This window comes from Antechinus flavipes, chromosome 2, assembly GCF_016432865.1.
Source record: "Antechinus flavipes isolate AdamAnt ecotype Samford, QLD, Australia chromosome 2, AdamAnt_v2, whole genome shotgun sequence".
Classification (NCBI taxonomy): Eukaryota; Metazoa; Chordata; class Mammalia; order Dasyuromorphia; family Dasyuridae; genus Antechinus; species Antechinus flavipes.
Genome location: NC_067399.1, coordinates 527,736,050 through 527,751,101, shown reverse-complemented (window position 1 = coordinate 527,751,101; position 15,052 = coordinate 527,736,050). Strand labels below are relative to the sequence as shown.

Genomic DNA, 15,052 nt, shown 5'->3' with positions numbered 1-15,052 from the left:
AGACAGGATTTGAACCTGTTTTCCTAATTCCAAGGTCACCCCCAACTACATGATACATCATGCTGCCTTTCAACCTAATACATTTTTAAGTTCAATTTTCCAAAGGGAGAATACTGCTTTTAAATAAGTGTAAATATTTGAGCTCTTTACTTTCACAAGCGAGCATATTCTTTTAAGGGAGTGGTCCCTGAAAATATTCACATCACAGAAAAAAGCCAAGTAATGTGATGCTAAATAAACTATAACTGTAAAAAGGCAACTCTCCATCTCTTTATGTAGTGCAAGTTAGTCCCCAGAATGAATCAAAAAGGGAATAATGCTACAGAATTAATAATTAAACTATACCTCAGGGTAACTTTTAAAAGTGAGTTTGAAGATAGATTCAAAGTGTGTGGGTGTAGGTGTGGGTGTGGGGGTGTGGGTAGTAGTAGTAGTAAGTAAGTGAAGAACTTCCAGCAGCTGTATGTAGTAAAGATAAAGTGAAGAAATTCCAGCAGCTGAACTTCCAAGGACATTTAACTTCCTCTTCTGTATTTTTAGTTTCTCTAGGTCTCTGTGACCTGCGTGAGTATGTCGAGTAGCAGCCAATATGTACTTAGATTTTAGATATATGTATTTAACCTAGAATGACGACATTTATCATTGTTCAAGTTATTAATGTTTAGGCAACTAGTTGCCTGATGTATGGTTCCTCCCAGAACTAGGGAATCTGCTGTTTTTGGCACGAATAACATCCAATTAAGGGATGCGGGGGAAGGGGTGGGGGACATCTATCTCTTAATGTTCTCCAACTCATGATGTAATCCTTTGTAACTAAAACCTATAAAACTGTATACCTTATCCCCTTCTTTAGCCCTTCTACCGTGAGATCTCTCTCTTTCCCTCCTCACGGTGGAATTGCTCATTCTCATGAGAATGAATAAACAACTTTTCTGCTTTTTTTTTACTTCGAGAGGTCTCTGAGTAGTCACTTTTGGATAGGATTTTCTGTCCCTCACAAAAGGAAGAGAGACAAGTTGGAATATAGCTACAAAATGGAGGAATAGAAGCATAAAGCTGGAGAAAGGGAAACTATTTACTTGGAGCTGGAGAAAGGGAAGTATTAGGTAGGGCCAACTTTTATAAAGAATTAATCTTAGCATGAAGGTATCTCAGAAGCTGTGATAGGGAAATTGCCTTTCACCCCTTCTTCCCACGTACTGACACAAAAGTGGTAACCTAATATTTCCTTTCCCCTGGAGTTCTGTAGCAAAGATCTAAAACCACTTTGGGAAAGGAAAGAAAGGGTAGGGGAGAGTAGAATAACATTTGTTTACCTTTATTTTAAATGTTTACTTTGTTTTTATAAATAGTAGTAACCACTAGCCCTTGCTAATTAAGATTGTATTTATTGGGAGTACTGTTGGGAAGAATCAGCTGTGCGAGGGAAATATCCTTCACTAAGAGAGATAGCTTAACACTGATGTGTTTTTTCAGAATTCTGCTTCTGACTTAGGTCTTGAAGCTGACAAACTGACAAAGAGAAAAAGCTTATCCTAGGAAAATCCCTTTGGCCAATACTCTAGGAATATAAACCCAGTCCTTCAGTAAAACATCCGAGTGTACAAGCTTATATTAGTATTCTAACAGTAATATCTAGCCAATTATTAATGTAACCTTAGTATGCTCATTGCAACTTTTTATAGACTTTGAGAAAATATTCTATTAAAAATATGCTTCTCTTAAGGCACATTTCTTCTGGAACTTATCTGAGTATATTAATTAAACCATTCTTCTTGTAAGCCTTGCTTCTGATTGGGGTAAATACTGATTTCAGAAAGATGGATTTTATCTTAATCCTTTTTACCATTATATTAATTACATGTACTTTGTTTTGCTCAAATAACATGTCTTAAATATAGACTCCTACTTTGTGTCGACTAGTGGGAAAACCATTCTTCTAGCAATTTTAAGGGTTATAGAAAAATAAAGGAAAAGTGGAAAAAATAGCGTCATTCATTGATGGAGGAATGAATTTTAGTTCTAGATAAAGTTTCTCTATTTGGAGTAGAAATGGATCCATTAGTGGATTTGGAACTCTCTTTTCCTACAGAAAACAGAAAACCTGGTTAAATCTGAATCTGCTAGCAAGAATGATTTAGGAAAAAGCAAAAAGTTAGCAGTTAAGCCTTTCTCAGGAACATCATTTGTGTTTTTCAGTATTTGAAATAGAAATTTTCTTTTAGAAAGATTAAAAGGAACATAAGAAACTGGTGCTAGCATAGGGAAACCAATGCTGAGAGAAAAGAAGGGCATCTGTTCAAAATTGGTTACTTTATTGTTTGAGACTTTACCACAAAATGGAGGTATTGGGCAGAAGCTACTCCCCATCACTTCGAATTTGGTTAAGAGCTTATGATCTTTTGTCTCTGGATGTTAAGACCAGAAAGACAGTTTATAGGTATGAGATTGAAGTAAAGAGGGAGAATTCTGATCTATTTCATTATGACATTCCACAGCCCTCCTGCTTCCTCTCCTAAATGTTCTTAATGTCATGTCTCAGCCCTCAAGTGGACCACCACAAACATTAAACACTAAATGCAGGTGCTTAAACATTCCATTTGAGTTTCTCAATCACCTTGGGAAATAAGTACGATTATTAACCCCTTTTTGGGGAGGAAACTGAGGCAGACAATGATTAAGTGATTTGCCTTAGGGTCATACAGCTAGTAAGTGAAGTCATGTATGAATTCAGATTTTCTTGACTCCAGGCCCAGTGCTCTTAAGTGGTGGCACTTAAGCTGCCTCTAGGAATAGGATTTTTTTTCCCCCCACTGAGGCAACTGGAGTTAAGTGACCTGCCCAGGGCACACAACTAGGAAGTATTAAGTGTCTGAGGCACATTTGAACTCAGGTCCTCCTGACTTCAGGGATGCTGCTCTATCCACTACACCAACTAGTGCCTCTAGGAATATAATTATTGAAAATGCCATGTTTCATTTTATACATGCATTCTCCCTAATGCATTTTATTACAATATTATTATCATGGTACAGAGGTTAAGGAGGCTAGGAAGTTTAACATGATCAGTTCCAATGCAAAGTACTTTGTGGGAGGAGACGGTTGCAAATCATACTATCAGTATCAAAGTGTTGAAAATACATCATTAACTTATCTAAATAACTCACACAAGTTTTTAATCTTTGGGAGTAATGAAATCTATAAATTTTATGTATTAGAAAAATACAATACTTAATAATACAAGAGAGTATATTTGCTACTTGACTCTGGTAAAACATTTTTATTTATGTAAAAACTATAAAGTTTCAAGGTATAAATCCTTGTTCTAAATATTTAACAATGTGAATATGAACTTATTTCCTCTGTATTAGTAACATAGAAGAAATAATTTCTAGAGTTTGGTCATAATACTTTTTAGCCTTCATCTTTACAGGTAAAGAACCCTGTTTTTTTTTAGTCTTGTCTTTACAATGAAGATCTTTTGATCATTGCTATTCTCTAGATCTTTTAGAGCTCTTGGTTCAAATCTGAATTCTACCACTTTCTAAATTCTTGAATAACGTTTCATTTCCTTGTCAAATGAGAGCATTTCCTCTACCTATCTCACAGTTATGAGAATAAAATGGATTTTGAAAACATTATTATACTGGGTAGTTAGTATAGCCTCTACCAACTATCTGCCTTAGGACTGAGAACAATTTATAGTTACTATGTGAGATCTTTAAGAATGAAAATCACAGTAGCAATCTGAGGTTATTTTGGTATGTAGTGCAGTGACTGTGTATAAATGACAGGTTACCCATTTCAGCCAGATATATGGATACTATTTAGTTTGGTGACTCTGTGTGTGTAACTAGTCTGTCAAATCAAACCATTTTGTTCTGTTCTTTCTGCAACTATTCTTAACTTATGTGTTTGCCATGAAAATGCTTTAACTTTTCAAACTTTGTCTGAAAGGAATTCGCCTACCCTGAATTTCCTCCTATGATCATTTAAAAGCCTATTATTCTAACTCTAATACATTTTTTTTACCCACACGGTAAAAAGGATTTACTAGTTACTACTTACTGAAAATTCTATAGAATTATTACATGTTAATGTAAAATCCGTTAGATATTGAACATAGGATAACAAGTATTTTTAGAAACGTTAAGTACTGACACAGTGAATACCTTATAGTTTTTAATTGCTATGTTGCCTTTTTTAATAAAAATGATTAAAAAATCTCAAAAGGAATGGGCATGAATTCTACTTCATCAATTTCTTTGAGCAACTTATAATAAGGATTTTTATATGTAAATGAGACAATAAAAACATTTTGAAGTTCTTTTCAGAAAATAAATCCAAAGAATAAAGAAATGGCTTAAATAAGGATATATCAAATTTAATTTCTTTTATTTTATTTTTTTTACTTCACCTATTCTGAGGTAACTACTATTTCTAAAATTCCACAAGAGTTGGGTGAGAAACATTAAAATTAAAGATCTGTCATTCAGGTAAGAAGACAATTACCTTAACCACCTGGTTTATTCATTTAAAGTATCTTCAATGTGGTCCAAATATTTTTGTTACATGAATGACTTTTAGCCCTAACATTAAATGCATATTTTTCCAAAATGAAAATTTCCCCATAAATACAAATAGTATTTTCATAGAGTGTGTTGAAAATTTGGAAAGTCAATGACTCTGCCTCTGTCAAGCACAGTGTTCAGATAATTATTCTGAAACATTCCAGTCAGTTTAAGGTGATTTGTAAATGTATTACTCTTTGGGAAAAAGTTGCAAGGAAGAAATGGTGGTATAGGTGTTATTTCACCATAACCCCCTGAAGTTGTTTTATACATGATCATCTGAGGTTTTGACAATGTAGTACATGTTTGGAGGGTAGGTGGATCCAACATACAGGAAAATACAGGATTGCCTGGATTTACACAGGGAGGAAGGTCTAAGGGTTTTGGTTGTTTCTTTGGAAGCAATTTCTTCTTAGGTGAAGTAATTTTCTTTTCCTAAAAGATAAATACATCATATTATTCTCAGAGAGTTTGATAAATAGGTCTACTCTATTTGACAAAGTCAGTTCAATAAATATTAAGTAACTACCACGTGTAAAGCATTTTGAGAAGTTCTAGATATTAAAAAAAAAGTACTACTTCTTGTCCTCAAAGAGCTTACATCCTACTTAATATAATATGAACACATAAACGTAAGGCAGGATAGGGAAGAAAGGAGGAAACAAGTGGTTTTGTAATATTTAATAGGGGAAAGAGAAAGCACTAAGAGGCAGGGAGGAAATATTACAGACAGCCACACAGCCCAAGAATCACCTAAGCTAAATTGTAAAGGAAAAGAAGGATTTTTGAAAGGTGAAGATGAGAAAGTGTATTTTTAGACTTGGAGCACAGTTTATGTTTACAAACATAGGTGGGAAGATATGTTAAATTCAGAAAACAGAGTAATCTTGTTTAGCTGGAATATAGGGAATATATATGAATATAGAGTAATGTGAAACAGGGACAGAAAGGGTTGTTTGAAACCAGAACATAGAGGACCTGTATTTTTTCCTAGAGGCAATATGGAATAATAGAAAAACAAGAGAATAAGCAACCTAGTCAGACTTGTGCATTAGGAAATATGACACCTATATGGAGGAGGATTAGCCATGAATGGGGGAAACTGAGGGTAGGAAGAGCAATTATGAGGCAGTTGTAGTAGTCCAAGTGGGAGAAGATAAAGTTCAGAACTAGGGTAATAAGCATGTGAGTGGGGAGAAGGCATTCTAGAGATATTGTGGAAATAAAGTTGATAGGTTTTGACAACTGAATACAATTTTTAAATTTTTTGACAATTAACAGAAATATATTTTCTCTTCTACCCCAGTTGAAAAAATAAAGTCTTGTGACAAATATATATAATCAAGCAAAATGACTTTTTGCATTTTGTGTGTTTGTATTTATCATCTTATACTACTAAGTTCAACTTTATCAGGAGGTGGGAACAATGCTTTATCACTGGTCTTCTAGAAGCTTAGCTGGACAGTGCTTGATAAGAATTTTTTTTTTTTTCTGAAACAATTGGGGTTGTGACTTGCCCAGGGTCACATAGCTAGGAAGAGTTAAGTGTCTGAGGCCAAATTTGAACTCAGGTCCCCCTGACTTCAGGGCTGGTGCTCTATCCATTGCACCACCTAGCTGCCCCTTGATAAGAATTCTTAAAAGCTTTTGATTACTTGCTTTTACAGCATTGTCACTATACAAGTTATTCTTCTGTTCATTTTACTCTGCAATCTTTCCAGTTTTCATTGAAACTATTCCTTTCTTCACTTCTTGGAGCACAATAGTTTTGTTACATTCACATAATCATAATTTGTTCAGCCATTCTCCAACTGATCAACACCCCTTTAGTTTTCAGTTCTTTGCTACTACAAAAAGAACTTCTACAAATATTTTCATAATATGTATAGGTCCTTTAATTTCTTTGGAACCATAGACCTAGTAGTGGAATCAGTTGAGGTAAAGGGTGTGAATGCAGAGTTTACTAACTTTTGGGGCATAGTTCCAAGTTGTTTTTTTAGAATGGCTGTACCAATTCACAACTCTACTAACAGTACCTTAAGGTGTTTGATTTTTTTTTTTTTAACTCCTCCAATAGTTGTCATTTTCCCTTTTTGAAGGTCAACTTTGCCAATCTGATGAATTTGAGGTAGAATTTCTGTTACTTTAATTTTTGTGGTTTAGTTGTTTCAGTCATGTTTGATTCTTTGTGCCTGTGTTTGTAATTTTTTTTTTTTTTTTTTTTTTTGGCGAAAATACTGGAGTGGTTTGCCATTTCTTTCTTTAACTCATTTTATAGATGAGGAAACTGAGGCAAACAAGGTTAAGTGACTTTCTCAGGATCACATAGATAGTACTTAAAGCCAGATTTGTACTCAGGAAGATGGTGTCTTCCTGACTCCAGACCTAGCTTCTATCCATTGTGCCACCTAGCTGCCCATAACTTTGATTTGAATTTCTCAAATTATTAGTCATTTGGAACATTTTTTTCACATGCTATATATAACTTTAATTTCTTCCTTTGAAAACTGCCTGTTCATATTCTCTTGACTATTTATCAACTATTTATCAGTTGTTCCAGAACAACTGAATGAATCCAGAAAGAGAGGAAAGTCGAGAATAACTTTGGGATTATGAATTTGTATGAGTGAGAGATTGGTAGTACCTTCTTTGAATAGAGACTTCTCTAGGGAGGATAGATTCAGTGGGGACAATGAGTTTAATTATGGCATTTTAGATGCTAATGGGACATACAGGTATAAGTATATGACAAGCAACTGACAGTACAGACTAGAATTCAGGGGTTCAATTAAGCTTATGTAGATTTATAAGAAATATATATTAGATGTATAGATTTGTAAAAAAAAAAAAACCTTTGGAGAAGAAGAAAGTGATTAGGTTATCTGATGGAGAGATATAGGGGAACAGTATCATGTACTTCAGGAGAAATTAAGTGAATTTATTGGGGAGACAGAGGTAAAAATAAAAGTCTTTCCCTATGAGAAGGGGATGCTAGAGATATAGGGACAAAAGTGAAAGTCTTTTCCTTTGAAGACGTTACAATTTAGCTGAGGGAGATAACATAAAAGAATATACAAATTATATGTCATTTTCTAGGGAATGCAGTAACATAGGGGGATAAAGAAAGACTTCATATAGAAGATAGACCGTGAGCTGAGTCATGAAGGAAATTAAGATTTTCAAAGAGGTGGATGAGGGGGGACTGCATTTGACATAGAGAAGCTATTTGAATGTGGTCTGTGAGAAAATGATCATCTGGGTTGGACTGTAGTATTCATGAAAGGGAGTTATATGTAATAAGGCTAAGACTAAATGCCAAATAGAGTTTATATTTGCTGCAAGAGATAATAAGAAGTAGACTTTTGAGAAGAGAATTACATGGTCAGATTTGTACTCAAGGAAAATTGCTTTGATTGTTGTGTGGAACATGGACGGGGGTAAAAAGAAAGACTTGAGAGAGACCAATTAAAAGGTTACTACAGAAGTCCAGGCAAGAAGTAATAAAGATCTAAACTATGGTTGTCGCCATGTGAGTGGAGAAAAGGAATCATATCCAAGTGAGGTTGTAAAGGTAAAAATGGCAATAGACTTTATATATGACTTAGTGATAATGAGGATTCAAGATTAAATGATACAGAAGATAAGAGTACTGGGCCTGGAGTCAGAAAGACACAAGTTGTGTGATTCTGGGCAAGTCACTTAATCCCTATTGGCTTTATTTCCTCATCTGTAAAATGGAAATACACTGGAGAAGGAAATGGCAAACCAGTTTTTTTTTTTTTTAAAAACAGACTTTCATGTAGAATCAGACATGGTTGAATGACTGAACAAATGAACCTTCTTTAGTAGAAAAATGGTGGGACCCTTGACAGAAATGAAAAAGTTCAGAAGTGGGACAGATTTGGGGGAGAAGAGAATGAATTCTGTTTTAGACAGGTTGAGTTTAAGATATCTTTGAGATATCCAGTATGAAATATCCAATAGACAATTGGTGATATGAAATTGGAGTACGCATAAATCTAGGAGTCATCTGTTATATAGAAATGATAACTGAACCCATGGGAACTAATAATGTTACAGAGTGAGAAAATGTAGAGAGAAGGGAAGAAAGTATCCAGAACAAAGTCTTGGTGTACAGTAAAGAAATAAAACATGTAACATGTAGACATTCTGAGTGGAGCCTGAACCAAATTAAAATGGAAATGGAAAATATTTAACAAAAATAAATAAAAATACAATAAAACAAAGATGATGTTAATTTGTGATGTTCTAAGTATATGCATCCAAAAAGAATCCTTATGTATGGTTTAGTGGTCTGTTTCTATTTGAATTTGACACCACTGATGTGTACACCCACGATTAGGAAGAATGATGCAGATTATAATATAGCAAAAGAGGCTAAGGAGTGTTCAAACCAGTGGAAGGAGAACCAAGAATGCAGTGTAATGGAAACCCAGAGAGAAAAGAGTATCTTCAAGGAATAGTGGTATTGAATGCTGCAGAGGCAAAAAAGGATGAAGACTGAGAAAAAACCATTAAGATCGGTACTTATTTTTGATAGTTATAATTTCATTTAAGTGGTGAGAAAGTTGTAAAAGGTTAAATGATAGGAAAAGTGGAGGCAATGATTTTCAAAGAATTTGGCTGTAAAAAAAAGAGGTAGAGTCTAATGGGGGTCTTAAAGATTAAAGAAACTTGGCCATAGGGAGAAACTGAAAATAAGAGGAAATGAGAGACTGACTCAGTTGGTGATTATGGAGGAATTTGGGTGGGATTAAGAGTACAGATAGAAAAGCTGGCTTTGGTGAGAAGGGTTATCACTTCATTAGAAACTGAAATAAAGGAGGGGAGAACTGGAGATAATATGAAGGAGTTAAGAGATGTAGAGAAAAGGAAAAGGAACTCTTATGATAGTAGGAATGTTGCAGGGCTTGAATGACTAACAAAGTTCACAAACAAAGGGTCAAAGATGCAAGGATGGAGAGGAACACCTTATTGAAATTGTTGCCTGTGAGGAAAGAAGACAAACCCAGAGCAATGATGATGGTCTGGGGAAAAAGAGAAAGATAGGAGAACAGGGATTTTCAGTGGGGATATTTCTTTACATCTTGTCAATAAAGCACAAGAGAATGTAAAATATTTTGCTAAAATTGTATATATTGTACCAGCTCCTTGATCTACTGGCTTAGAAACTGTCAAAAAATATAAAAAGATTAGTACAGGATGAACAATTGCTAATGAAGCCAGACTGGTTTTTTATTTTATATAGATATATATGTATATAAAGCTTTTTAGAGCTTCACTGGATTATTTTTTAAAATATCATACAATTTTGCTGGGAATTCAAGGCAAACTCATGAGTCTGTAATTTTCAGATTCTACTCTCTTTCCTTTTTAAAAAAAGTCAGGACTTTTGCCATTTCCCAATCCTGTTCTCTCTTAATTTGTAAAGACAATTGACAGTAGATCAGTACACATTCATCAGTTTTTCAGATCTGTGGAATAGAATCTAGTTCATCTAGGCTTTATGAATCGAATTCTTAAAAGCTAGATAATCTTTTATTATCTCTAGACTAGTAATGGGTTTTATCTCCCTATCAGCTATTTTGGTTCTAGAAGTAACCAAGCCTAGAATTGTTTCTTGTGTTACTATTGCTCTTTTGACCAATGGTTGTGGACCTTCTTTGATCCTCTTCTCTTTCCGTGTTTTTGTTATCTTTAGCATTTGTTAGCTTTGGTTCATAGCGAGATTTAGCATTCTTAAAGCTCTTATAAAATAGTACTTTGGTTTGTAGTCATCCACTATTGTCTGTCTGCTCTTCTTCTTTTTCTGTATATCTTTTTTTTTTTTTTAAGTTAATTAATTCCTTCATGTTCTTAAACAATTGTTCCTTCCTATTTCTGTTTTCCTCTTTAACTCTTGCCTTTTTTAGCTGAGGAAAATAACATCTGTGTCCTTGAAGGGTTTCAGTTTCTTAAACCCTCATCATCTTTAGCAATGCTTTCTGTATTCCTTCTGCCCATATAATTTGTTTCCATGTGAATCCATAGAATAGCAAATAAGGGTGACAAGTTTTGGGAGTGTCTTATTTCTCAGATACATGCTTTAGGAAAATAGAAATTCTTTCTATTAATGTTAGATAAGACAAATAGTTGATTCAATATTCCTTACCACATTAATAAAATCAGTTTCAAAATCTGAAGAAATTACAGTGACAATACAAGTCAAACTCTCACACAAAAGAAATTTCCACTATAACACACATTTGGTTGCTCAATCACTGTTTGAAGATCCCTTGAAGAGAGTGAACACTATTCAATTAAAAACTAGTCTCTTTTTCTCTGATCTTTACTCCATGACCTCTCCCTACATCGATGTGATCATTTCTTGGGATTTAATTAAAGCAGATCCTTCTTCTTCAGAGTCAGTTTCAAAAAAAAAAAAAAAAAAAAAAGCTAGAGATCCATTACTTAACTAGAGATATTTAATGGTTCTTCTCTTCCTCTGGTCTATCACATTTTACTAGCCAGCAGTGCTTTGACATAGGTTATAATTCCTTTTTGTTTCTGAAAATCTCTTTACTTCTGTTTCTTAAGCCCTTTATTTTTCTCTATTTTCCCTACTAACTTGGAGAATAGAACAACATTCTTTGAGCCTTCTCATCTTCTTTTCTAGAAGGGAGACTGGCCTGCACTTTGAATTTAGACAGCAGTTACTTGTCAATGAGAGACAAACATAGTAAACTATGCAGCTCATCATAAAATTCTTGTGGCCCTTCATACTGGTGTGAAATGAGATCTTTGGGCCTCAGTAATCTTCATGGTAATTCCTGTGACCAACCACAGTAGTAGATTGCCTGCAATCTTTCTTTTTGAGTCACTTGGGCCTTCTAAGATGGTTCCTTTTAGCAACATAAAAGATTGGTCTTCACAAGAGAGGGGGGTAAAAATGAGTTATCTTCTTTGAGAGCACTTTGTGTACTAGAAGTTGGAAAGAATGTGAGAGAAAGCAACTTTAAGAGGGAGTTTGTGAACAAAAGACCATTGGGTCCAGAGGATTTTTCCCAGGGCACAAATGACGTCTAGATCAAATGATACAATAATTAATTATGCATTGCTTTTTATGCATTCTTTAGTGCATCCCTGAAAAAAAATCTCTGAAGCATTGTTTGAAACAGTGAAAATCTGCAACAGTGTTGTACAGTTAAGAGTTGGGGGTAGCAGATGTGAAGGAAAAAAAAGTACTTCAGCTATGGCAACTATTGGGCTAACAGAATCAATTAAATTTAATAAATACTTAAGTTTCAAATAGCTGAAATAATTAACAGTAAGAGTTAAGCTCTTAGTAAAATCTTTAATGCAACCCAACAAGCATGGAAGATATAATTATACATTTATTCTGAGGGAAGTAGGGAAACTATCACCCAAAATAGTAAGAGCCATAGCTATCTCACAAATGCTGTACTCTATACTAAATTTAATAAAAGCTTATACTTTCATATCTACTACTTTGTCTTTCCTTAAACCACGAAAGGTAGTAAGATTTCATTTTACAGCAGAAGAGAATTGATTCATAAACATGTACATTATTGTCTAAAATCACCTAGCTGGTTAGCACTTAGATGAAGCTCTCCCAGGTCTGAGACTTGTGCTTTTTTACCCTAGACTATCCTGAATTAGTTGTCTATATAATCTTTCTGGATAAATTTCCCAGACAGATTCTGAAGGGAAATTTTCCCCAGCTGAGAATTATTTCAACCCTAAATTGCTTAATCTTTACTAGGTGAGGGTTATCAGATACTTTGTTGTCCTGGAAGAGGGAAAGGAATATTAGTGGATAGAAAAGTATATGCATTCTACTATTTGTTTTGTAGCATGTGTCTAAAAGTGTAAGCTCTTTGAGTGTGCAAGATATTGTCTATAGAACTTAATAATATTGAATTGAAATGTTTTATCTTTGTATTTTTAGGGCCTAGCCCACAGTAGATGCTTAGTAAAAGTTGGTTTAATCAATTAAACTTACTATATCTGCTTTAGACTTGGTGGGACAATCCAGTTCATTCAAAACAGGAAGCTTCTATAAAATTTAGATCAAAGAATTATTTGGCAGTTTTAATTTATTTTTTCTTACATTATTAACTCAGTATATAAGTGCTGAACATATTTAACCCTTAACATTTAGGCTTTGGTTTTTAAAAGTACAATTTAATTACCAGTAATTTCTATTTTATTATGAAATTTTTATGTGATATCATAAAAGAACAGTTATGATAGAACGTTAGTGCTGAAAGGGGAGGGGTCTTCTGACAATGGATCCAGTGCTCTTTTCAGTTTACCTTAGATGTCATATCAGCAGCTGCTGTACCTTACGTAAAGACAATAATAATTTAAATTACATTTTAAATATTATATCTTTCAGAAGTACCTTGAAAGTGAAAACTGTGTTGATATTTACCAGGTCATTTTAAGGTACGAGTATATCTTTTGCTAGCAACATATCTCCCCCACCTCCATCCCCATTTGTTTTTTTTGCCTTGGCTCTAAAAGTACAAACTCCTTAACCTTCTATTCCCTAGGCACTTAACTTCGCACAACCTACGCAATCCATTTTTTTGGTGCGCATCGTGTTCACTACGCTCTTCAGGCTGGGGATTAAAGGTTGGCGGTTCTGTCCGCCAACACAACTTGATCTTTTGGAGCAAATTAGCCCTACCCTTTCCCTCCTGAGTCTGCCCTCCTTCAAAAAAATCAGGATTTTACCTGAGAATCTGATTTTATTTCTCCACTTTCCCGCCTTCCAGTTTCTAAATATCATCAATCCTTAGAAATACCCTCCCCGCGCCACGCACATACACACCGCGCTCCCAATCCTCCATCGCCCATCTCTTCATCGCCCATTCCTCCAACCAGCCAGCCCAGTCCCGTCCTCCAAAGTCTTTTCTAAAGGGAAGTCTCACCATTTTCTTTAATCTCTTCAATATACTAAATATAGCCAGCTGTGGTCTGGCGGGGAGGCGGCCAAAAGAGCCCCACCCGCTACAGCACTAGAAGCCTCGCCACACCCCGAGGAAGCCGAATAGAGATCCGACTCTCGAGATCAATCAGAGTAAAATAGATACGATCAGAGCCGGGGAAGTCCCCGAACCCGTTTCCATAACAACGAGCTCGTGCGCCCCTTTTACCGCTAAGACCCGGATGTTGTGATCGCACAGCTGACTCTCTGGGCGAGCCGGGGCTTCCTAATGTCGCCCAACGGCGGGGCCGCATTGCTCTCTGGGAATCGTAGTTCTCCGACTCCACCTTCCTTCAAAGACGGATTGAAAGGGGACTACAAGTCCCAGCATGCTCTTCGGCGCCACCGCCGGTCGCTTCTGTCGCCTCAGCAGCAGGAGCCTGTGAAGCAGGTTGTTGTTTTTATGAGAGGCGTCACTGGGGACCTGAGCCTCGGATCACCGCCAGCACGATTGCCAGCGCTGGCTTCGGGAGGTGGCCCTGGCCACTTTCAGGTACGAGTAGCGCCGCGTTTGGGTTCTCCTGGAGACTCCAGGTACTGTTTCTGTCGGAGGCAGGCACTCTCCCCAGCGATCCCCGGGGTCGACTCGGGCTGGGGTTGCAGCCTCGATTTACTCAGGGTCTCCTGGGAGAGGCTCCGGGCTGTGCGCATCTATGTGTGCCAACTTTTCGGGTGTCTGGCGACCCCTCTGGGGGCGTGTAGTTTGAGCTTATGAAAAAAGAAAAGAGGTTTCCACCTGATTTTCCTTCCCTAAACTGGGACGAAGCCTATGGGATCCATATGGAGTGGAGTTTAACGCTCCGCCAAGCCCGCGGGTCCTGCAGATGGAATTTGCTTTTTGAATCTTGTTTTTTCTATAACCGAAATCAGTCTGGAATGGGGGCTGCCGCTTCCACTGTGACCCGCGGGCAGCCGTCGGAACCGCGGGGGCGGGAGGGAGTGGGAAGGTCGCTCGTTTCTTCAGTTTTGAGTCAGCCCAGCCTCCATTTATTTACAGCCTCTTGCTGCGCCCCAGTGCTGAAGGATGTTCAAATCCTCAGGGCTACGGAGCTCTTTTTGGGCTGCATTCCCACCCTCTTTGGCTGTTCACCTCTTTGCCCTTTGCTCATTCCCCCAGGTTAGATTTCTCCCATGAAGTAAACTCACAAGTCTTTAAGCTCCTACTATGTGCTCTTCATTGCCCTAGGCTCTGGGGATACAAGTAAGAAAAGTGGAGGCTTGTTGTTTTCGAAAAGCTCATTTTCTTTTGGGAGAATACCTGGGCTGTAATAAGTAATAAAGTATTTGCAACATAAATACAAGGTTAGTGGGGGAAGGGAAATAACGACTTAGAGACTCCAAGAAAGGCCTCAAGGGAAGCAGCCCTTGGTGTGAGTCTGGGTAGGGAGGAAGGGCTGTTAAGAGTCTGAGGTGCAGAGGGAGAGGGTATTCTAGACATGGCACGTTAGCCTGTGCAGAGCTACAGAAG

General features: G+C 36.5%; 2 protein-coding genes across 4 annotated transcripts in view; one reads left to right on the top strand and one right to left on the bottom strand.

Annotated features, from left to right (window-relative positions):
* Positions 1 to 4,376: 4,376 nt before the first annotated feature.
* PIERCE2 (piercer of microtubule wall 2) lies at positions 4,377 to 13,713 on the bottom strand. Its single transcript, XM_051980694.1, has 3 exons — positions 13,529 to 13,713; positions 12,595 to 12,648; positions 4,377 to 5,006 (listed from the first exon to the last, which is right to left on the bottom strand). The coding sequence occupies exons 1-3, from the start codon at positions 13,529 to 13,531 to the stop codon at positions 4,650 to 4,652; spliced, it is 414 nt and encodes a 137-aa protein (XP_051836654.1). The 5' UTR covers positions 13,532 to 13,713; the 3' UTR covers positions 4,377 to 4,649.
* Positions 13,714 to 13,981: 268 nt separating this feature from the next.
* The window catches only part of CCPG1 (cell cycle progression 1), a 59,649-nt gene continuing 58,578 nt past the window's right edge, over positions 13,982 to 15,052 (top strand). For all 3 annotated transcript variants that reach the window (XM_051980688.1, XM_051980684.1, XM_051980690.1), the window contains exon 1: positions 13,982 to 14,077. The gene's annotated coding sequence lies outside the window, so the exon portion shown is untranslated. The remainder of the gene's footprint in view (positions 14,078 to 15,052) is intronic.

Excerpts from the sequence above, each read along its gene's own strand:
- PIERCE2 (XM_051980694.1), bottom strand. Across the intron at positions 5,007-12,594 it reads CCAAGTCTAAAGCAGATATA|GAAAAGAAAATTACTTCACC; the intron begins GTAAGTTTAATT and ends TTTATCTTTTAG.